The sequence below is a fragment of the Hemicordylus capensis genome, chromosome 1 (genome assembly GCF_027244095.1).
Source record: "Hemicordylus capensis ecotype Gifberg chromosome 1, rHemCap1.1.pri, whole genome shotgun sequence".
NCBI lineage: Eukaryota > Metazoa > Chordata > Lepidosauria > Squamata > Cordylidae > Hemicordylus > Hemicordylus capensis.
In genome coordinates, this window is record NC_069657.1 from 25,147,482 (window position 1) to 25,171,101 (window position 23,620).

Sequence of the window (23,620 nt, forward strand, 5' to 3'; positions counted from 1 at the left end):
TTCAGCAATATGCAGATGACACTCAGCTCTATTTCTCCTTGTCACCTGATAGTAGGGAGGCAGTGGATGTCCTGGAGGCCATAATGGGTTGGTTGTGGGCCAATAAACTGAAATTGAATCCGGACATGATGGAGGTATTGTTGGTCAGTAGGGGAGCTAATCTGGATGATGAGATTTACAGGTTCTGGATGGGGTTGCACTCTCCTTGAAGGAGCAAGTACGCAGGTTGGGGGTATTGCTGGACTCGGCTTTGCTTTTGGAAGCTCAGGTGAAGGCAGTGGTCAGGGGTGCCTTTGCATGGCTTCGGATAGGGCACCAGCTGCTTCTCTTTCTCGAGAAGGCAGATCTGGCCGCTGTTACCCACGCCTTAGTCATGTCACGGTTGGATTTTTGTAATGTGCTCTACGTGAGGCTGCCATTGAAGAATATTCGGAAACTGCAGCTAGTACAAAATATGGCAGCTAGGATTTTATCTGGAGATGCCCACTGGGATCACATCACATCCATTTTGAGAGAGCTGCCCTGGCTGCCAATGTGTTTCCACGTCCAATTCAAGATGCTGGTTTTGACCTTTAAAGCCCTTAATGGTTTGGGCCTGGATACTTGCGTGACTGCCTGATCCCAAAGCTTGCTGCCCGCTTGACGAGGTAATCTGGAGGCTTGGCTGTCGTGCACGCAGGTCAGGGCCTTCTCTGTTGCTGCCCCCAGAGTCTGGAATGCTCTCCCAGTAGCCATTTGCTCCTCAGTCTCCATCGCAGTTTTTAGAAAGAGTGTTAAATCTTGGCTTTTTACTCAGGCTTTTACATGATGGTCTCTTCTGCTGTTACTTTGTATTTTGTATGATTATATTGTCTTTGTATTTTAAATCTTTTTAGTCAAATCTATGCTTTTATATTTTTAGCTTAATATTTTAATTGTAATTTTTATAGTCTTGTTCTAATTTTTCTATGTGAATCGCCTTGAGATTGTTTTAATGAAAGGCAGTATATAAATTTAACTATCAATCATTTGTTTCTGGCATAGTTCTTTTGGAAGGATATATGACCTGGTTATCTCCATAGTCCATATGTAAGATTATTGACATTCTTACTATGAAACACCAGATAGGCCTTTTTTTTTTCTTTTCATAGCTTCCCCCTTTCTCCAGCATTTGTGATTGTGCATTTCCTCTCACTCCAAATTCAAATTGAGTTTGACAGAATAGACTTCTACCTAGTGGCTGTAAGATTCCATATATGCTTATCTCCCCTTGGATTCTCCCCATCTTAATCTCTGTGGCCTTCTTAAATCATACTCTGGGACTAAAACACACAATTGTGCAATAAATACTTGGTTGTTAGTCACAGCAGGAGATGATTTTCTCCAAGACAACACTTTTCTTATGGGGAAGTTGCATTTTCCCCTCAAACTTAAATGGTTCATTGTGGAGAAAACAAGTTATTTCCTCAGCAAACATATCTACTGCAGTTTGATGTGCTATGTGTAATGTGACTGGAAGGCCATATTCACACGTAGGGAGACCAAAGTTGCAGGGACCTGCAGTTTCCTTACCATTATCTCCAAACCCAAGGTTGCGCTCCGGAGATTCCAATTTGAACCCTCAGTTTGTAGTGAGTTTCGCTGCTTCAAACCAGGGGTAAACTGAGCCTTTATTCCATCCAAATGTAGCACTGGAGGCTTCATTCAGCCTGTCTGGAGGAAGGAAGCTCCTCCCTCTGTCCCTCCCTGATTGGCTGTGCAGGTTGTCCTTCAAGCAAGAAGGAAGCCCGCACAGCCAATTCCCCCTCCTCTCTGCAGTCTCACTGATTGCAGAGAGGATGCTCTCCTTGTCATCCAAATACAGACAGGAGAGCAGGGTGTGTCGGGGGAGACATCTTCTGACTATGGGACATCTTTGGGACATCTTTTGACTAGCATCTGTAATGCCACTGCTGGGAACCAATATGTAATCTAGATCTGAAATTGGTTTCAGATGTCAGGTTCCCAGAGGGAACTGTGGCTGAGGAACCCAACACTGGCAGGTTTGGATAAGATACCAGGAGCAGAAGTTGCGGTATTGTGTGCTCACTGGGAATCTTACTTGCCGCCATGATGTGTGAAGCCACCTATTGGAATTACTGGGACAAATTCATCATGACTGACTTGAAATGAATATTTCAATGGGACGTAGTCATGACTAACTTAGTCTAGATGCTGCCCATTATTTATTTACATCAAAACTGAACACTCCTTTTTGTTTTACTCAAATAGAAGCATGCTTTAAAATGAAATAAACCCATGGCAAGCAATAATTGGTCCATGTTCAATTTCCCCACAACAATACACTCCCATTTTGTGGACCTTTGTCTCTTCCTCTCTTGCATGTCTCCCATTTTTTAATGAGCAGTGAACGGCTTATCCCATCCCATTAGGGCAGGGCTAACCTCCACTTTCCTCTCCCTCCTTCCTTGGGCATTGATCCAATGAGTGCTTGTTATACCTCTAGCACTTATAAAGCACTAAAAATACATTTCATTTTCTTTAGATATTAGGAAAGCCACCCTACAAAAACATAAATTCGTCCAACTTCAATGAGAAGTTGTCCTGATTCTCACATGAAGAGACTACCAATGGCTACTAGTTGGTGGCTATAGGCCACCTCCAGCCTCAGAGGCAAGATGCCTTTAAATACCAGTTGCAAGGGAGCAACAGCAAGAGAGAGGGCATGCCCTCATCCACCTCTTGCCTGTGGGCTTCTCAGGGGCATGTGGTGGGCCACTGTGTGAAACAGGATGCTGGACTAGATAGGCCTTGGGCATGATCCACCAGGGCTGTTCTTATGTTCTTGAGAGCTGCTTGCTGAGATTAAAAAAGTGCTGTTAATACTAAAGCAAAACAAAAAACAAAACAAAAAAGCCCAGACTGTTAAAGCTCTTCCAGCACTCTAGCCAACACCACCCTTCAAAAATATGTCTATTAAATACACATTTAAAAGATGCAGACATGGGTTGTGTTAATAAGAAACCAGGGAAACAGAATTTGGTGGGGGTAGGGGGAATCATTGTAGAAAAGAAGAACTGTTGGGTAAGATCAGGGGACAAGACCTCTTAAGTCAACCAGTTTCACAAAGAAGCTCAAATAGAATGCCATAACAGGCACACTAATCACATAATACAGAATCTCTACCAGTAAATATTAAGCCTGTCCTGTCCTGTCCTGTGATTCCATCTGAGGCATCATTAATAATGCATTTATTCCTTGCATTATGCCTTCCCAATTTGATTGGGTGATTGATCGATCAAGTGCCGTCAAGTCGGTGTCAACTCTTAGCGACAGGATGATCTGTCTTCAACCTGGCCTTTTAGGGTTAGCGCCAGCACCAGCAGACAGGCTTGTGGGTGAGGGGGGAAGGAAACAGTGGCGAGGGGGAGAAAATTGTGGTGGTGGCAGGCAAGCAGGGAAAGAAAATGGCAGTGGCAGGTGGTGGCGGTTGGGTGGGGAAAGAAAATGGCAGCAATGAGGGTGGGCTGAGAATGGAAGGGGAAACTGAGAGGGAGGAGGGAAGGAACGGGGAGAACCAGAAGCACAGATGCTCTGTGTCCGGCCCAGCTAGTACAACTGTAATTCTCCAATTTTGGTGACAACCTCGATTATCTTTTAATATTTTTCCTTGTGAACCGCTTCAGGAAGTTTGCCTGGGAAACAAGATAAAAATCTCTGAACATCATTCCATCAATAAAATGTTGTCTGTCCCAGTCCAGAAAAGAGTATCTGTGTACAGAAGCAGGTGTCCAAGCCACAAGCTTAGAGTAAAGCCTGGTGCTTTCCATGCAGAGGCCCCTGGTTCAGTCCTTGGCATCTTCAGGGAGTGTGGAAAGATCCCTATCTGGAGATCCCCATCTGGAGATCTGCTGCCAATCAGTATAACTTACATAGACCAATGGCCTGACTCAGTGGGCCATTTTGCTTTGTAACACAACAGCCTGATAAAAAGTTCTGGAGAATTCGAAAGCTGTTGCTGCTCAAGACTTTGTGTCATTTTGGTTGGTCCTAAGAGTAATATTACTAGTTTGTGGCTTTTGGCTTCTTTTGTCTAGCTCTGAAGAAACTCCACCTCCTCCATCTTGTTGCTATAAAGGACAATCTTTTAATCTGTGCCTCCAGCACTATCCTTGTAAAAACAAGCCTTTCCCTTAGACTGTTTAATTACTTGAGAAAGGAAGCATTTCTGGTTTTTCAAGGATGTCTGGGTCACTCCTCAGTTCCAGAAATGGAAAGGAAACCTGAAAACCTTGGGAGCAACTTTCTTTACATACTTATCACTCAAAGACACAGATTGATCATTAAAGTGACTGAGAGCCTTTAGCTCCCCCTGACTTTATTACATACAATTGCATGGATGTAAAATTAGACAAGAAGAGCTGTAGGGGACTGTTTTATAGCTGCTTCCCTCACAAACACAAAGTGATCTTATGTAGATTTAACTAAGAGTTTATTCAGAAATGACTCCGTTTTTTCCTCCTCCTTTCCCTCCCTTTTCCTTTCTGACTCCACTTGCCACACTCTCTACTGGATCCCCACTGGGACAAACTTCTAAACAACAAAGCTTAAAAGATACTGGACAGAATACAACAGAGACATTTTTTCAGCATGAAATTGTAAGCCTTATTGTTGTTAAATATGTATTTCTATACCACTTTTCAACGCAAGCATCCTTAAAGCAGTTTACATAGCAAAAGATATAAGAAAATGGTAGAAAGGAGAAAACTCAAAGACTCCAGAAATAGCCATTAGAGAGACACCATGTTGAGCTGAACTGAGACCGGTGTTCTTCCTCTGCTAAATATATGAGCCACTACTTTAAAAGGTGCTTCTTGCCCAGTTACCAGCAGTTTTAAAAAAGGGCTATAAATAGAAATAATGAAGTTCTAGAACAGTCACCTTAGAAGAATTGAGGGAACAAAAGGTCAAAACTCAATTCAAAACTTTTTGAAGATCCTTGGATGCAAAGATTTTCCCCTTGACTAAGGTATCAGAAATGGCCACAACAGGTGATTAAATATCAGGGAGAGTGGATTTATACCAATGTTTCAAGAGTAAAACAAGATTTGTTCTTCAGCTCTAGGACAAAATCATCACACATTTGAAGGTAACAAATGACTTGCCATAAGTTTAATGGGGCAAATAGCAATTTGTACAGTGAATTTTATCAGAAAATGGCCCTGGGGAAATCCTCTCTCAGTATCTTGGTCCTAATCTGATCCATGCCCCCTCTCCCCACAGCTGCTATTTATTTATTTTATTTTATTTAACGTATTTGTATACCACCTACTACCAAAGTATCTAGGCAATTTTATTGGATGAACCCTCTGGCATCCTTAATAGCCCCTGAGCTGTTTGGCATATAATCCCATGATCACCAAATATACACACAATAGTCCATAATGAAAAGTCAGTATACTGTGAACCACATGCAGAAACAAATTTATGTTAGCCAGTTGTGAAGGAGATGGGTGAGGCAGATTTTCAAGGCCTGTGAAATGGAACATTCCCATGAATACATTAAAAACTGAATTGGTGACATGATCCCAGACATGAACCAGTGCAATGGCTGACATGATATGTATGCTAACGATGCCATGAGGCTCATTTGTGGGGCTGCAGTGAAGCCAGAAGAAAGCTCTGACACTTTTTTAAAAAACATTGGCTGCACAAGCAGCTTTACCACTTTTATCCTCATTTGTGACCATGGAAATAAATACCGTTAACACTGCTTGTGAAGCCACCGGTTTTTAAAAGCAGTTGAGTCAGTTAAGGTTATGCTGTCGAGTCGGTGTCAACTCCTAGCGACAACAGAGCCCTGTGGTTGTCTTTGGTAAAATACAGAAGGGGTTTAGCATTTCCCTCTCCTGTGCAGTATGAGATGATGCCTTTCAGCACCTTCCTGTATTGCTGCCGCCCGATATAGGAGTTTCCCATCTTCTGGGAAACACACCATCGGGGATTCGATGGAAAACAGGATACTGTTTCAGTGACAGCTCCCCCAGACTGAGGCCTTAAGCAGCTCTGGCCTAGAACTTCTGTCAAAAGCTCCTCCTCTAATTTCTAGGAGCTGTTGAGGCTTAAAGAAGAAGGGGCCTTTCCTGCAGACATAGGTTCCTATGGCAACAAGATGGGTTGGAGCTGGTTGCAATGGGTTGGAGCTCAAAGGAGACCTTGGAACTGGAGGACAGGGGCAGCTGTGAATCCTTGAGATATGGCCAAGACAGCAGCTCCCAAGGGTCTAGGACCCACTCTACTGCCTCATCCCTGGAGCTCTCTATGTCCACCCTCGGCAACATAGGAAGCTGCCTTATACTGAGTCAGACCATTGGTCTATCTGGCTCAGTACTGTCTACCCAGACTGGCAACGGCATCTCCAAGGTTACAGGCAGGAATCTCCCTCAGCCCAATCTAGAGATGCCAGGGAGAGAACTTGAAAAGTTCTGCATGTAGGCAGGCAGATGCTCTTCCCACAGCTGCCCCATCCCCTAAGGGAACTATCCTGCAGTGCTCAGACACGTATTCTCCCATTCAAATGCAAACCAAGGTGGACCCTGCTTAGCAAAGAGGACAATTCATGCTCGTTACCACAAGACCAGGTCTCATCCCTCTTGAGTGCCTGCAGGGTAAGGTTCAGGATCATAGGTTTTGTGGATCATTCCAAGGTGTTTTCTTCACCTACCTGGTTTGTCTTTCCCAGCTGGAGTGAGCCAATCACACAGGACAGAATAGGTTAGGAAAAAGATTGCAGCTGAATGGCAATCCCTGCACAGCAAAGCCATGGACCCCTTGTAGAGGCCCCCAAAACCTTCTTCTTTCACTATCATCCGCAAGCAATGCACAGCACCTTGGTACTTAGGCTTGGAGGCAAAGAGGTGGGATGGCAAAGTCAAGGGATGTGTCTGCTTCTGGATCTGCAGCCTCACTTTGGCTATTTCTGCAGGCGAGATCAGCAAAACCTAAAAAGTGCAATTGGGAATTGGAAGTCAAAAGTTAGGCCTCTAGCTATATTTTGTGTATCTCAAACTACCTGAGCATTCCCAACCAGATCCTTTCTGGTCCTGTGCCAAACCCTGATGATCTACATCAGGCTTCCCGAACCTACGGCCCTCCAGATGTTGCCAAACTACCATTCCCATCACCCCCAGCTACAACTTATTGTGGCTGGGATGATGGGAATTGTAGTTCAGCAATATCTGGAGGGCTGCAGGTTTGGGAAGCCTGATCTACATGGCATTCTGTACATTTATTTCTACTTGAGTGAATAGATCCATATGCTCATGTAATCAATCTTGTGTTTAAAACACTGGTGTTCCTTGATTATCAAAAGAAAGAGGTGGATAACATCCCTGTTGTTTCATTTTTGGCTTTCATAATTTGGTAGGGGGAAGTTAATTCCAAAAATTCATGCAGATAGGGTTGTTTATACTCTATGTGTAAGCAAAAAATTATGTACCAACACATCTACAGATGGACTGTTTATATGTAGCCATCCAGAGAACATGATGGAGGGGGGGAAAGAGTGTGCACAGCTTTTATTGTGAACACTCTTTGAAATGCCTGTTGCAAAAGGATTTCATAGAGGATTCTCTAAAGTTTGTAAAGACTTCCCACTTTTGGAAGGCACTTGCATTCTCTGGCACTACTCTTAAATTGTGCTCCTTTATCTAATATCATAACAGTCTTATTGTTCTTCATGGGTACTGGTTTTGCTTTATTAATGTGTAACCCCAGTGTTTGAATTAAAAAATGGGTAGAGGGGGTGATGACCCCTCCAGTTATTCCTTTAGAAGGCTACATGGGGGATGACTTGGCAAAAATTGATGGGAGTTAGGAAGTGGGGGGTTGTAGATTTCATTAAAGGCCCTCCTACGTCCCTTGCTTCCATAATTCAAACCACTCCTACCTTTCCTTGCCCCCTCTCACCCATAATTCGACACCACTTGGGTCTTTATTTTAGAAAACAAGCATGAGAAATGTAATCAATAATGATTATTCACTTTGAAAGTCATTTATGAATGCTTCCTTCCAACCAGATTAAGTTTGCACATAACCTTTCTTTCCTTTAAGTTGTTTTGATGATAAGTCGTGTTACTTGTAACATACCCGGACAGCACCAGTAGCACATCCAGCAAAAGAGACGTCCACCTTTGATGGCTTTCTGTCTGCAGAACCATATCTTATTTTGCAGATGTTATAAAGGAAGTTTTTGTAGACACCAAATGAAAATGATGAAATAAAGGATGTTGATACGACTGTCATTGACACACCTCTGTAGAAACCTGACACCTAATTTGAATAGAAAGTGATAGTGGGTGTTTTTTAAAAATATAACAGAGTAAGAATCATGAGCTTCACATAACTTACACAATCTTCACAGTAGGGCAGGGGGAGCCAACCAGAGGATCTCTAGCTGTTTTTAAGAACATAAGCACAAAGGGAAAAGCCCTCCTGGATCAGGCCAAATCTCCATCTAGTTCTTCATGCGGTAGCCATGTGTGAAGGAATGTAGTCCTTATTGGACTATAGCTTCCATTGTACCCAGCTGCAATAAAATGATGTTTATCATGGAGCTTAGGGTAATAATATCGTACTATGGAAATTGCCAAAAAGGCTGCAACACAAGTATACAGAGGAACATTTATCAATTAGCAACGTCTGATAGTGCAGCAACATGGCAATCCAGTTATCTGCATAACTGGATTATGCAGTTATCTGCATAATCTGCTTCCATAGGTTGACATCTTGACCATCACCAGCCATCTGCAGCTCCTTCTGCCCTATCCCTCCAGAAGGAGGGATCCTGGACTCTTATCTTCATCTGCCAGGAGCCACAGAACCCTGCAGATCATGGACTGCTTATGTGGCCTGATATCTTGACCATTGGCCAGAGCCCCTAAATCCATCTGCACCTTCTTCTGACCCCTCCATCTGGAGTGAACCTTTTGGAACATGGACTGAATTACCAATTGCCAGGGACCAAAAGCCTCTGCTACAGAAGCCCTGTCTAGAAGTTATATACCTGGGTATAGGGCTAACACAATCCACCCATCCCTTGTAACTCCTCATGTCAGCATGCTCTGTCATGTCAGCACACTCTCCCCAAGCACAATGTTCATAGGAACTTAGGAACATAGGAAGCTGCCATATACTGAGTCAGACCATAGGTCCATCTTGCTCAGTATTGTCTACACAGAATGGCAGTAGCTTCTCCAAGGTTGCAGGCATGAATCTCTCTCAGCCCCATCTTGGAGAAGCCAGGGAAGGAACTTGGAACCAAGATGCTCTTCCCAGAGCAATTCCATCCCCTAAGGGTAATATCTTACAGTGCTCACACTTCTAGTGCAACCAGGGTGGACCCTGCTTAGCTAAGGGGATAAGTCATGCTTGCTGCCACAAGACCAGCTCTCTTCATCTGCAGCAGCAAACACTGTACCCAGGGAGACTTTCTCCCTGTGATCAGAAATGTTCCCAATTATGTCTGTTGGTTGGAGGGAAACCAAGGGGGATTGGATAGAGAGCGGGGCAAAGTTGTAATAGGTGGGGCATTAGTCCTGGGGACACCTCCTAAGGCTGGCCACTTGCTAGAGTGGCCATCCTGCAAAGCAGGATCCACCCTGGTTGCATATGAATGGGAGACTACATGTGTAAACTAGAGATGTGCATGGAACTCGAACCTGACCTGACCGGTTCGGTTCAGTCCGGGTGGGTTTGCGATTTTTTTTTTTACATTAAAAAAAATTTTTTTTTTACCTCACTCCCTGCTGGGGACAGTCCTTGAGGCAGTGGGGGGCGTCCGCGGAGGTTTCCCCTCCGCCCACCGGCCTCCGTAATCACCCCCTCCAGCTGGTTCGGGCCTGAGGAGCTCAGCACGGCGGCTTTTGGATGCTGCCACACATGTGCAAATGGCCTCTGAGAGGCCTGGCATGACCCAAGGCCTCGCAGAGGCCATTTGTGCATGTGTGGCAGCATCCAGAATGGCCACTGTGCCAAACTACGGTCCTCCTCACCGAGCCATCGAGCTGGTTTGTACATCCCTAGTGTAAACACCATAAGATGTTCCCCTTAGGAGATGGAGCTGCTTTGGGAAGAGCATCTGCAGGTTCCTTGTTTGTTTGTTTATCTATCAATCAAATTTGTACACCGCCCCAAACTTTCGTCTCTGGGTGGTTAACAATAGCATAAAACAAGTTAAAAACATATACAAAATGTTCCCTCCCTGGCATCTCCAAGATAGATTCCTGCCTGCAACCTTGGAGAAGCCGCTGCCAGTCTGTGAAGACAATACTGAGCTAGATAGACCAATGGTCTGACTCCATATACAGCAGCTTCCTATGTCCCTATGTTATTGCACCACCATGCTGGGCACCCCCCCTTTTCCCACCCATTGTTATGCCACTGACACCACACTGCCCCAATCCCTGTACTCCTCCTCATCCCTGGCACAACTGCATGTTCCATCTTATTTGTTTGTTATTTCTCTGTGTAAACTGCCCTGAGCCATTTTTGGAATGGTGGTATAGAAATCAAATCAAATCAAAATGAATAAATTATTAATGCCTCCTGCATGCTACAACCCCATCATCTTCCACTCAGTTGCATCCTCTGACCATGACACGGCTCCTCCCTGCCATGTTTTCTCCTTGCAAGCTGGCATGCTGAGCCTCTGGGGCACCGCGCATGATCAGCCCTGTGTCTCAGTCTCAGCAGGCTGCTGGGTGGTATGTCTCTCTCCACTTGTGAACCAACATTTCGTCAACAGGCATTTCACCATACATAAATAAAGATCACCAATAAGGATCACAAGTCAACAGGGATTTGACCATACGCACACTTTCGGTTCTGTATGTCTTGATAATGCAGTGCCATATTCCACGATAGCTGGTTTCTGTCTGGATTCTGACCTGTAGAAGTGAAACAACCCAGCTTATCCAGCATCTTCCGAAAAGTAACTGCTAATCAGAAATTTTTGTTTGTGTAGCAGATGCTCATTCATTCATCCATTCATTCGTGTTTGATTAGTATTTGTCATGTCAATCCCGGGAGACATGACCCCTGCTAACTGAGCAAAGAGAGACCTTTCAAATTGGCGATTCTCTTATATTTATCAGGGGGAGAGCAACTGGCCCTATCCATCCCCAGCACAGCATCCCTCCAGTGGCTGTTGCTGGTGCTGACCTTTATTTATTTATTTTTAGCTTGTGATCCTTTTGGGACAGGGAACCATCTTATTAATTTGCCTTATTTTTCTATGCTTTGAGAACTTCTGTTGAAATGCGGTATATAAGTAGTAGTAGTGTGCAAGGGGGGGGATTCGATATCCTAGGGATTCATGGACTTGGGTATGATAAATGACATACTGTAGGTAGCAACTTTGTTACTTGCTTCCTTACTCCGTTTCAGAAGTTGGAGAGATCCAGTCTAACCCTTAGTCACAGCAAGGAAAGGGAGCATAGCTCAACTCTCATTTCCCCTCTTCTTCCCAAGGAAGCCTAAACTGAGGCCCTGAGTCCTGACTTTTTAAAAAGACTCATGGCCTAAACCCTTGAGGCTTCAGGCTTCTTTTCTGCTCAGAGTCCCAGCCTTCCTGGTCTGGATTCTCCTGCCATGGGCGTTGCATCTATTGGACAAGGGGAGACAAATGTCCTCCAACCCGGAGGGTCAGGGGGCCCATAAGGCTGCTGCTGGGCACTGCTGGGGCATGTGGCACTTTTCCCATGCTTCCCCCCATGTTTTCTCCTCCCAGCCCCTCGCCACCACTCTGCCCCCTGGCCTGGCCGCCATACCGGAGCCACTGGAGGAGGGGCTGCCTGGCCCCGATCCACTGCCATCCCCGGAGAGTACAAGAGGGGAATGCTTGGGGGGATAAGATTGCCCCACCCCTTGCATTTGACATCAGATGCAGGGGGGGTGGCTTGGTGCTCTGGGGCACACGTGCTCTTTGCATGCACAATGGAGGCCCCCTGCTTAACTTTGTCCCCCGCTCACCGGGAACTTCACTACGGCCCTGCCTCCTGCTGCCGTAGGTGCCTCCTCCCTTCTCCAGCTTGCTCGCTCAACCACCTCCCCCTTTCCCTCTCATTCCCCTCCAGGTCCCACCTGGTCCCAGCTGTGGCAGACTAAGTGATGGGCACCTTTGAGCTTGCTAGGCTACATCTGTGGCTCCATGGCCCTTTTGTCCCCGGAGGTCATCTACAGGCATGGGTCTCAGGCCTTTATTCCTTCCTCACAGAATTTTAGAGAAATAAAAGCTAAAATACCTTTACTGTGTCCAATGGATAACCCACAGCAGCACTAACACCACCTGAAATAGATATGTTCGATTGCTTAACGAGGTATATCATTTCCACAGAAGAAAGAACAAAATCTTCAAGGTACCATATTTAAGTCCCTTTAACAATTCTATGCACACCCCAGTCTTTCCATTTCCCCATTTCCACGCCATTTTCCATTCCCATTTCCCCTGCCATTGCTCCAGAATTGGCATTTGAACAGACATTATCCTAGGGGGTAAGACAATCCTCGCCGCCACCTTACAATCTGTATGATTCTTCTTGTACAACATGAACCAGATTTGAGGATCCCAAGAGCTGTGGATACAAAGGGGTGTGTGTGTGTGTGTGTGTGTGTGTGTGTGTGTGTGTGTGTTCACATGTGCACAGTATCTTTCAACACATAAGCTGCTGTAGTCAGGTCCTGAAGTATGAAAATTGCTGTCACTATCAAGTATTCAGGTAAGATATTGAAACAGGCTAGGAAAGGAGAAATTGATTGACATGGATGGAAATGGTCCATGTTTTGAACTTGTTTGTACTTTGCTTGGGACAAGTATATTCCTGAACAAATATGACAACAAATTGACATTTATCTGGGTCTTCAGTGTGACAGTTACTTTAATTACTTTTCTGTTCCGCAAACTGCGAGATTCAGAAATATAACATTTATATGAAGGGGTAAAGATAGGTAGCTAGACAGATCAATCAATTTTTATTGGGTAGGTTTTACCTGTATCGATAGGATTTTACTTGGGCAGTGGGGAGCAAACAAATACATGCAAAATTGTCTTGTTTTATAGTTTTGCAGCCATATTATTGAGAGAGACTCCTGCCTGCAACCTTGGAGAAGCCACTGCCAATCTGTGAAGACAATACTGAGCTAGAGAGACCAATGGTCTGACTCAGTATATGGCAGCTTCCTGTGTTCCGATGTTCCTATTATGGTCTTCCAATATAATGAAGACCAGAATGGTGAAGAAGTGAAGACAAAACTAAGGTGTTTAAAAAAATACAAAAGTTTTGGTTTGTTTATGTTGAGAGCAGTAAAGGTAATAAATGGAGGGCTGTGCTAATTACTGTCATAAAATATTCTCAAATTTACAGTAATAAAGGAAAGTGTTGCCACACTATAATAAAGAAAAATTGAGGAAAATGCAGGTGTAATTATAATGTTGAAGAATAAAAGCATCTCATGTGGTTAGCTTTCCTATCACAAGGCCTTTGTAAGCTGTTTCTTGTCCAAGCATTAGTAGTTTCATTTTATTTTACACCTAATCATATTTGCAGTTCAAATGAACTTTTGTTTGCAAATGTGTGAGTGAGTCACACTCAGGTGAGATGGTCTATATATACCTGCCACAACATTTGACACATAGATGCATACTTTGCTCAGGCTGACCACGCAGGCCTAGTGAACAAAAGCAAAGGATATGCATCTAGAGAGGAAAGAGCTTTTCAAAAAGTGGCCAAGCAGAATTCCAGTGTGATGCAATAAAGCAGCCGTCATGCCCCCTGTGAAGAATTGGCTCAAGAACTGGGGAAAGCTGTAGTTATGTATTCTATATGTTTGTGCATGTTGCTTGGTTTGGAGCCTTGGTGAGAGAGGGAGCATGGCAAGTCTTGCCAAGTGATTGGGGCCTAATTCTGGTCTCTAGCGGGTGTGGCTGGTAAGCCACATTCAGCTCCGAATGTCCACGGCCAAATAATGTGCACATTCCATCTGGCCCTATGCATAGATGGCTATTCCCACCTCTCATCTCTACAATGAATGGTGCTGCTACTATGCACAGTGCCGGGAAGGGCCTTTAAAGAGAACTAGAGCAAGCCCCAAAAGCATCTGGGAAGACATGCATGGAGCACTGGGAACTGTAGTTCTACCCAGCACTTTCCCCATGCAGCCCTGTGAGGAAAGTACTGGGAAGGACTATATTTCCCAGAAGATTTAATTGATAGAAGTTCCTTGGGTTTCAGAACCTGGGTGGCAGGGGGAGAGTTCGGTTGGGAGTTAAGCAACAGTGGCCACATTCTCACATAATGCAAAACCACTGGTCCAATGAACCCATGGTTCCGCCCCGCCCCCGCCCCGCCCCCACACGGTTACCTGTTTGCATTTGGATGTAACCAGCATGACTCCAACTGCAGTCAGGGAGACTGCAGAGAGGAGGGAGACCTGGCTGCGTGGGCTTCCTTCTGGAATGAAAGATGGTCCTGGCAGCCAATCACATCCGGACCGAGGGAGGAGCTTCCTCCCTCAAATCCAGTTAGAGCTCAGTGGGGCTGCAGTTCAGTGTTCAGACGTAATGCTGGCACATTGAAATCTCAGGTAGGAGCTGCAAAACTCATTACAAACCACAGATTCAGATTGGCGTTTCAGGAGGGAAACTTCAAGTCTCATTCATATATATATATATATATATATATATATATATATATATATATATATGTTTACCACCCCAAACTGCCATCTCTGGGTGGTTTACAAGAATAAAACACAGAAATTAAAAACATTAAAACAATTTAAATCTACAGACAAATTAAAAAGCTTGGGTGAAGAGATAAGTCTTTAAGTACTTTATAAAAGTTGTTGGAGATGGAGAGACTTATTCCAGCAGGAAGTGCATCCCAGAGTCTTGGGGCAGCAACAGAGAAGGCCTGCTCCCTGTTCCAGAGGAGCGCTTTGGAAGAGCAGAAGGTTCCAAGTTCCCTCTCTGGCTTCTCCAAGATAGGGCTGAAAGAGATTCCTGCCTGCAACCTTGGAGAAGCCGCTGCCAGTCTGTGAAGACAATACTGAGCTAGATGGACCAATGGTCTGACTCAGTATATGGCAGCTTCCTATGTTCCTATAGAGCAATGGTCTGATTTGGTATAAGGCAGTTTCCTACTGCATGTTCCTATGGTTTTCATTGTTCTCTTCTCTCCAAAAGGACCTTTTGATATCAGGAATATGTCCTTGAGGGTGCAAGGACATGTTCCTGAAGTCCAAAAGTCCCTTTAGAGAGAGGAGAGAGCAGCCAATGTCCTTGCCCCTTCCCATCTGTGCAATTTCCCTGCTTGGCAACACACTGAGAGGAAATGCTATGGAGAACCTTCCGCTGATACAGATCCTGTTATGCAGTTCTAGCTCTGCGTAGAATGTCAGCCCATGAACGGAGATCCTGGGCGGGTTACATTAAAACACAAGGCTTGATCCATATCACAAAGGAAAACTCGCCCTGCTGCACCTTTCCATTTGTTAAAAAACAACAACACAGTATAACCCTTTGTGCGAAAATATGGTAACTATTAAAGAGAGAGAAATCACAGTAGAGATCATAGTGAATAAAAGGTGGCAGCGGATCAGGTAGGAAGAAGGACAAGTTTTGATGCTGGATGCAGAGGAGCAGAACCATCACACCCCCTACAGCAGGAGTTCCCAACCTCCTGCCAGGATAAGTTAATTTTTTCTGTTAAATCCACTAGCTGGCTCACTTCTTGCCAGCCCCAACTTTTGACTTTCCTCATCCTATTCATCTGGTACTCCAGATGTTGCTGAACGGCAACTCCCATCATCCCTGGCCACAATAAACTGTAGCTGGGGGTGATGGGATTTGTAGTTCAGCAACATCTGGAGGACCACAGGGTGGGAACCCCCCTGCCCTACAGTGCATGATTCCAACCAGGCAGCTGCTTTGCAAGTGAGAAGTGGGCACAGCTGTCCTTATGCTGGAGCTTTTTCGTTTAGGGGAAAAAAACTAGTCAAGAGAAATGATAGAGGTCTATAAAAATCATGCATTGTGTGGAGAATATTGATAGAGAGAAATTTTTCTCACTCTCTAACCAGGAGTCATCCTATAGAACCAGGGGTCATTCCATGTCAAGAAATTTAGGATCAACAGAAGTATTTTTTTTTTCACACAATGCATAATTAACCTATGGAATTCTCTGCCACAAGATGTGGTGACAGCCAACAGCCTGGGTGGCTTTGAGAAGGGTTTAGAAAAATCAATGGAGGACAGGTCTATCAATGAATGACAAATAGTCTGAGGGCTATAGGCCACCTCCAGCCTCAGAGGCAGGATGCCTCCAAATACCAGTTGCAGGGGAGCAGCAGCAAGAAAGAAGGCACGCCTTCACCTCTTGCCAGTGGGCTTCCTGGAGGCATCTGGTGGGCCACTGAGTGAAACAGGATGCTGGACTAGATAGGCCTTGGGCCTGATCCAGCAGGGCTGTTCTTATGTTCTTGTGCAACGGCCCTCACCATTAAATGGCCATAGAAGACAGTCCCAGGGTGACAATGTTGATGACAAGGCAAATGAAGGCAGAAGCACTGAGTCAGTCTCATCAACAGAGCCTTCCCGAACACCAGCTGACTTTTTGTGGGGCACCAGGAGTGACAGCAAAGAAAAGGCTTTTAACATCCTGCAGGGAATTCCACACCCCAGATATAGCCAGCAATAGACATTGCAAAGGCCTAAAATAGTCTCCGGAGATAGACGTGTCAAGCTGCTGCCACAACCCGGGCAGAAAAACAAACAGCCACACTGTAGGGCTTCCTCAGTTCCAGTGGATGAACTTTTGCTCTTGCTAACAAGGAGATCTATTGACAATGCAAGCATACTCAGTCCCATAGTAAGTTCAGTGAGACCTGCCCCCTAGTAAATGTGCTCAGGATTTTCACCCCGCCTTAGTATCTAGGTTGCCCTACTCAGCCGAAAGCATTTTGTAAACAGCCAGATGAGCTTTGTTATTCGTAAGACACAGTAGCCAACATTTCCACTAACCATGCATGCAGCTACACAGAGGGAGGCAAGGTCCCTACTGCAGAAAGTTTACAGAGCTCCACAGTAGTGACTTTCATCAATCTCCCTTTCCCTCAGAAGTGCCCTTCACTAGCCAAAAATATGTCCCTGAGGGTCATGCAGCAAGAAGCTCTCTGCTGTGGGGATGCATCTTCTCCTTGCTCAGCTGCCCAATTCATGAAGATGTCGGCCACTGAAAGGATCATAACTGAGGCCATGATCATGGTTACACTTTGGAATGCCATGCTACACAGAAAGGCATCTATAGGAAATGGGACACTTTATGAGTCGTAGATTCTTGCATGCAGCTGTTGGCTAGATGCATGTTGCTGTGTGCTGTTGCTGTGCAAGAACTGGTCTTGTGGTAAAGGTAAAGTGTGCCATCGAGTCGGTGTCAACTTCTTGTGGTAGCAAGCATTAGTTGTCCCCTTTGCTAAGCAGGGGCAAAGGCAAGATGCAAAAGCAAATCCTCAAAGGCAGAATGCCTCTGAGTACCAGTTGCAGGGGAGTAACAGCAGGAGAGAGGGCATGCCCTCAACTCCTGCCTGTGGCTTCCAGCGGCATCTGGTGGGCCACTGTGTGAAACAGGATGCTGGACTAGATGGGCCTTGGGCCTGATCCAGCAGGGCTGTTCTTATGTTCTTAACCTACCAGATATAACCAAACATTGAGCATTTAAAAGCCTCCTTTAAAAGGTGTGTTTTAAGTTGTTTTTTAAAAACACTGAGGGAGGGAGCATGACGAAGCTCTTCAGGGAGGGCGTTCCAAAGAAAAGGCCCAGTCTCTAGTCCCCGCCAACCAGATCTTTGTTAATGGCGGGGCCATGAGCAAGGCCTGTGACCGAAAAGGGTACTATTATAGAATGGCTGTGTACAGATATAACATTTTCTATCTGCATACCCTGGGATGCTAGCAGCTATTGTGGCTTATGAGAGAAAGTGGAAGGTGAGTCGGGGCCCTCCTGGATGAAGCACTTTTTTGCACTTGTTTCTGGGAATTTCCACATTAAACTGCATGCGGAAGAGCAATGGAGCTTCCACATGGAGCAGTTTTTGCAGGGTTTTTTCCAGCAGTTTTTGCAGATTTTGTACCACTATTTTCTGCCCACGCTAAGAGATGGAACATTGCCAGCTGGTTCTTTGTCCCTGTCCCTTCTACCATCCTTGCCTCTCCACCAAGCCTGGCTTTAAAAAACAAAACAAAACCTGTCCGCATCCACTTTTGGTTTATTGAAGTTTCACTGCATTTGCCCTCACTTCTGCCTAGTCTCTCCAGAAGCTTGGAAAGGAATAAACTAATAACATTTGATATGGTTTAAAGTGTCTCCTCCTCTCTGCACCTTGTTGCTGATAGTTAATTAATCACTTTTTGAATAGTTCCCTCCTGCAGGAGGAGCGTTCCCCCCCTTAGTTGGCTTCAATCCTTGGAGAAAGCCCTTTTGAATATAGTGGGACTTACTTCAAAGTAGCATGTAAAGATTGTGCTGTTGAAACCACTCATTTCCTCCTTTTTAAAAATGTGGTGTTAAATTGCCACCCTTGTGCTCTCAATTACTTGAGGTGGGAGGAGAACAGGCAATATAACATTAATACTGCTATTATTTTTGCTTGCCATAGACAATAATAGAAAATCGCTAAAACACTTTTAACTTTTCTTGCTACTTGTCAGAATGGGATGAAACTTGTATGTGTGGTAGCCCCCCTGATGCCATTATGCCCCCCAACTTTCAGAGAAATAGCTCCACTGGTTTCTGTGCAGGCCCACGCTAAAGTTTTGACGTTTGACTTCTTGCCATTTAAATCACCATGACTGAAGCAGTTGGAATGGGAACCATATTAAGAAAAAATATCTTCCAACTAGTAGTCCCAATTGATGCACAGTCTGACCGCAAACTCATGATTCTCCTCTCTCCCTCTTCCTAAGAGGAAGTCGCATGAACAGCAGTGAGATTTACATAGCATTATACTCTGACTGGGGAAATAATACACACCATAATTATTACCACTGTAAGGACACTGTCTGTTCCCCAAGATGATGCCTTTGATATTCTTCTTAGTAAGGGTTAAATTAGGAGGAAAACCCCACTATTTCTATCCCACCTGTCCTACAAGGAGCTCAAGGCAGTGTAGAAGGTTGCTCTCACCCAACCCCTTTTAGCCTCACAACAATCCTGTTAGGTATGGTAGACTTTGAGATAGTAACTGTCTCCAAAGTACCTGGTGCTTTTTTTTTAACCTGAACCAGTGTTGATTTGCACTTGGGTCTTCCCCACTTCTAATCAAATACTTTAACCACTGCAGCACTCTGGGTCTGCTTGTAGACCAATTTCCTCCTCTTGAGACTCCAGCATCTCTAGGCATGAGACTTTTGCAACAGAGCTGACCAGCCAAGTTCTCTCAGAGACTGCCTGTTTGTTGATGCCCTGATCACACTCTATAAATAGAGCTGGGATAGCCTGAGTCAGTCTTTTGTGCTGTTTGTGGAGTAGAGCCACACAAGCACAACTCTGAATAGGAGGCATAGAGAGAAGACAGATGCTACAGAAAGGCACTGTGTTGACTGCTCTAGAAGGTACAAAAGTGAATGGTCAAGTCAAATGCAAAGCTCTGGATGGGTTTCCAAGTTTCCATTTGCTCATTCAGCATTTGATCCTCATCATTATCTAATCCCCCTTCCTCAAAGTATAAGGTAACTATAAGGCTCGCTTTTGGCCTTTAAGAGAGACCTAAAAACTTACTTGTTTGGCCTGGCCTTCCAAGGTTTTTAAATTCTTTTAAAAGTATTTTAATAAGTTTTAAATGGTTTTAAATTGTTTTTATATTGTTTTTAGCACTGTGTCTTAAATGGTGTGTGATTTTATGTCTTTTTAAATTTGTTGTACACCACCCAGAGCCTTTGGATGAGGTGGTTTATAAAGATAATAAATAAATAAATAATAAACTCTATAGAAATATCTTTTTTCAGCAATAATCTATAGGCAAAATATGTTTTTTAAAAAAATCCTGGCTTGCCTGACATAGGTGCATTAATAAAATCATGTCTTTCCAGGATGAAGCCAACACAACTTGAAGTTTTATTAATCTTACTTTGTTGTTTGAAAGACAATAAGGTCATTCACAAGGAGAACTGGTCTTGTTCTCCTGACTTGTCCCCTTAGCTAAGCAGGGCCTGCCCTGGTTGCATTTGAATGGGAGACTAGAAGTGTGAGCACTGTAAGATATTCCCCTCAGGGGATGGAGCCGCAGCTCTGGGAAGAGCAGAAGGTTCTAAGTTCCCTCCTTGGCTTCTCCATGATAGGGCTGAGAGAGATTCCTGCCTGCAAGCTTGGAAAAGCCGCTGCCAGTCTGTGTAGACAATACTGAGCGAGATGGACCTATGGTCTGACTCAGTATATGGCAGCTTCCTATGTTCCTACGACCAATTCCACTGAGTCTGGGGAGGGCTGGGGGAAAGGCAGGAGTCCACCTACCTTCCCCCACACAATTGTTGCCTCTTGGGTTGGAGGGCAAGGGGGCGCCACTCACTCACCCACATGATTGGCACCATGGTGGGTGATGCTTGATGTGGGATCAAGAAGTCATCCCACATCCCACAATGCACCACGCAGGCAGCGGAGCAGCAGCCTGCTGCGATGCAGCAGGGCTCCTCTCCCCAGCTGTACTGCAATCGGGGCTCTATGGCTGCTGCTCCCAGCAGCCGTTTTCACAACGCTGGCACTGCACATAACCAAAAGGTGAGGTAAGATGGACTCCTTTCCCATCCTTCCTCACTTTTTGCCCAGGTTGCGGATCTTGGGCTGCAGTTGCTGGGTCAGGAGACCTCCGGGTCTCCCAGACTACACAGGCTGCTTGTGTAGGAGGGATTTTGCCCAAGAAGCCTGTGTCATGTGAAGGACCTTAATGGCTGGGTCACACATAAAGTGGAACCTGAGGTTCCCCCAGCCCAAGATACGGAAGGAACCTGAAACAGGCACTGTAAACCATCATGTATCTCAGTTTGTTGGAAACAGACAAGTTGAGCCAGAGCGACACCTCATGGCCAAGCCTCCCAATGAGACCCTAGATGCTATCTCAGCCTGCCTTGTGCTGCCCTTGAAGAGGAAAGCCTTCCCTATGACTTACTTTAATGTCACACCAGATGAGTACCTTCTCTTCAGCCACTTCCTGATGGGGACTTGACAAAGGAGTCAAAAAGTGTTTGTATGGGGTGCTGACGACATTACTTCTTTGTGTAAAAAAGGTGGTCCAAACTTGTATCCTTCGGACACATAACCTGACGGGACAGGCTGAGGCCTTAAATCACAGGTGCCAGCCTTTCAGGGGCCTCTGAAATTGCTGAGGGTTTTATTAGTCATTATACTAAGTAAGTTACAGTTGCCTCCCCTAGTTATGTGGAGCCTCCCAACAGCAAGAATGTGTCTATGCATAGAGATTCTGCAGTTATTTAGATTGCATTTATGCTTTCCTCAAAAGCTCAGAGTGGATTGTGTTATAACTTTATCTCATTTATCATCACAATGTCCTTGTGAGGTACATTGGTGACACAAGGATGTTATGATGATAAATGAGATGAAGTTATATTGTAATCCAATTGGTGTCTGTATAGGAAAGCTTGCCACTGGTCCCAGAAACTGGGTGCTTTGGGGACATTAGCCTGTGCACCATTACTGGATTGTGGCCAAAGTGAGGAACAGCAATAAATATCAGCCAAACCTTCAAAAGCTTCTTGAATAACACTAGACTAGATTAAATGATGTTGTAGAATCCAGAGGTAAATGTTGTGGTAGAACACACTGCCCCGCCCCCAAAGTCCTGCTATGCTGCCTCATCATGGTGGGGACGGAGGTGTGTTCCTTGGAGAGATGAGTGAAGTACACCGGGAGATATACTCCCAGTAGGGTCACCCAAGGCGCAAAGGTCACCCCAGCTGCCCAGCTAAAGCAAGCAGGTACCTATATTGGGCAGCGGCAATATAGGAACGATGGTCACTTTAGTGACAATGACAAAGGCATCATTTCATACTGTGCGGGAGAAGGCAATGGTAAGCCACCCCTATATTTTACCAAGAAAACGACATGGATAGACAAGATAGAATTATTGTCGATGTAGTGCTGGATGATGGGCCCCTCAGGTCAGATGGTACTACTCAACATGCTACTGAGGAAGAGCTGAGGATCTCTCAGAGTGCTGATGGTCTTTATTACGTGGGTAGGTTAAAGCCTTTTGGACATCTAGCAGCTGATGTTGACATGAGGGAAAAGAAAATCCGAAGCTTCGAAGACAGAATTACAATGTGAACATGGAACATAAGAAGCATGAATATGGGAAAGCTTAACACAGTGAAAGATGAAATATATCATCTACAGATTGACATCTTGGGCATAAGCGAATTAAGATGGACTGGAATTGGACACTTTCAATCAGAAATTCATACCGTTTACTACTCAGGACACAAGAAACAAAGAAGGAAAAGTGTTGCTTTCATAGTCAGGAAGGATATAGCAATGATAGTACTTGGGTGCAATGCGGTCAGTGACTGACTAATTAATATCAATTATATTTCATGGACACCCTTTAACATGCCAGTTTTTCAAGTCTATGCCCCAACAACTGATGCAGAAAAAGAGGAAGTTGTTGAGTTTTATGCTCAAGTTCAGTCTGAAATTGACAGAACATGCAAGCAAGATGTGCTGGTGGTGGTTGTAGACTGGAATGCCAAAGTTGGAAATGGTAAGGAGGAAAACACAGTCAGACTGTATGGCCAAGGAAACAGAACTAAAGCAGGAGAATGACTTATTAGTTTCTGCCAAGCCAATGATCTCTTCATGCTAACACATTCTTCAAACAGCCAGAGCAGTGCTTATCCACAAGGCAGGGGCGTAGCAAGGTTGGAGTGGGCCCAGGGACGAGATTTCAAAAAGGGCCCCTTGCTGTCTTCCTCTCCTTCTCCTGGTCCCATGTCCTAAGCATGTAGTAGTAGTAGTAATAGTAGTAGTAGTAGTAGTAGTAAACTCAGAAGCAAATTCAAATAGCCCTTTTTACACCTATCACAGCAGAAAAAAGCAGTCCAGTTTGATCTTCTACTACATCTAAAAATAGGTATATACTGCTTTTCAAGAAAAGTTTCCAAAGCGGTTTACATAGAAAAACAAGAAAGAAAGAAGGATGGATCCTTGTCCCCAAAGGGCAGGGAACTTTCTTTCTTTCTTTTTCTTTCTCTCCTCTTATTTTTCTAGGTCTCTTCTATGAACTACATTTAGTGTATGTCTATCCACTACAGAAGGAAAAGCCACCAATTTTATTTCAAACAGGGCAGCAGAATTTCATATATAGAGCTACCCCAATTATTTAGCATTTGAAAACAAGTCAGGCTTTTTAAATGGAGTTTCCTGTGATGGAGCAAGTGTATATAAATAAGGCTTTTGGTAGGGAAGGGGGAAATGCTTAATGTTCATTTTAGCAATTTGTAAAGACACTTTCAATAAGTTGGGGGTATTTTAGTCCTTTACAAACTTATTAAAACTACAACATATGAACTACTGTTACA

General features: G+C 44.6%; 1 protein-coding gene across 2 annotated transcripts in view; it reads right to left on the minus strand.

The window, feature by feature from the left end:
- Window positions 1-23,620, minus strand: part of SLC25A47 (solute carrier family 25 member 47) — a 42,847-nt gene that overhangs the window by 5,008 nt on the left and 14,219 nt on the right. For both annotated transcript variants that reach the window (XM_053262336.1, XM_053262325.1), the window contains exons 2-5: window positions 12,282-12,325; window positions 10,854-10,925; window positions 8,128-8,310; window positions 6,704-6,980 (exon numbers count right to left, since the gene is read on the minus strand). In XM_053262336.1, the coding sequence (XP_053118311.1) occupies window positions 6,704-6,980; window positions 8,128-8,310; window positions 10,854-10,925; window positions 12,282-12,325 (576 nt within the window). The remainder of the gene's footprint in view (window positions 1-6,703; window positions 6,981-8,127; window positions 8,311-10,853; window positions 10,926-12,281; window positions 12,326-23,620) is intronic.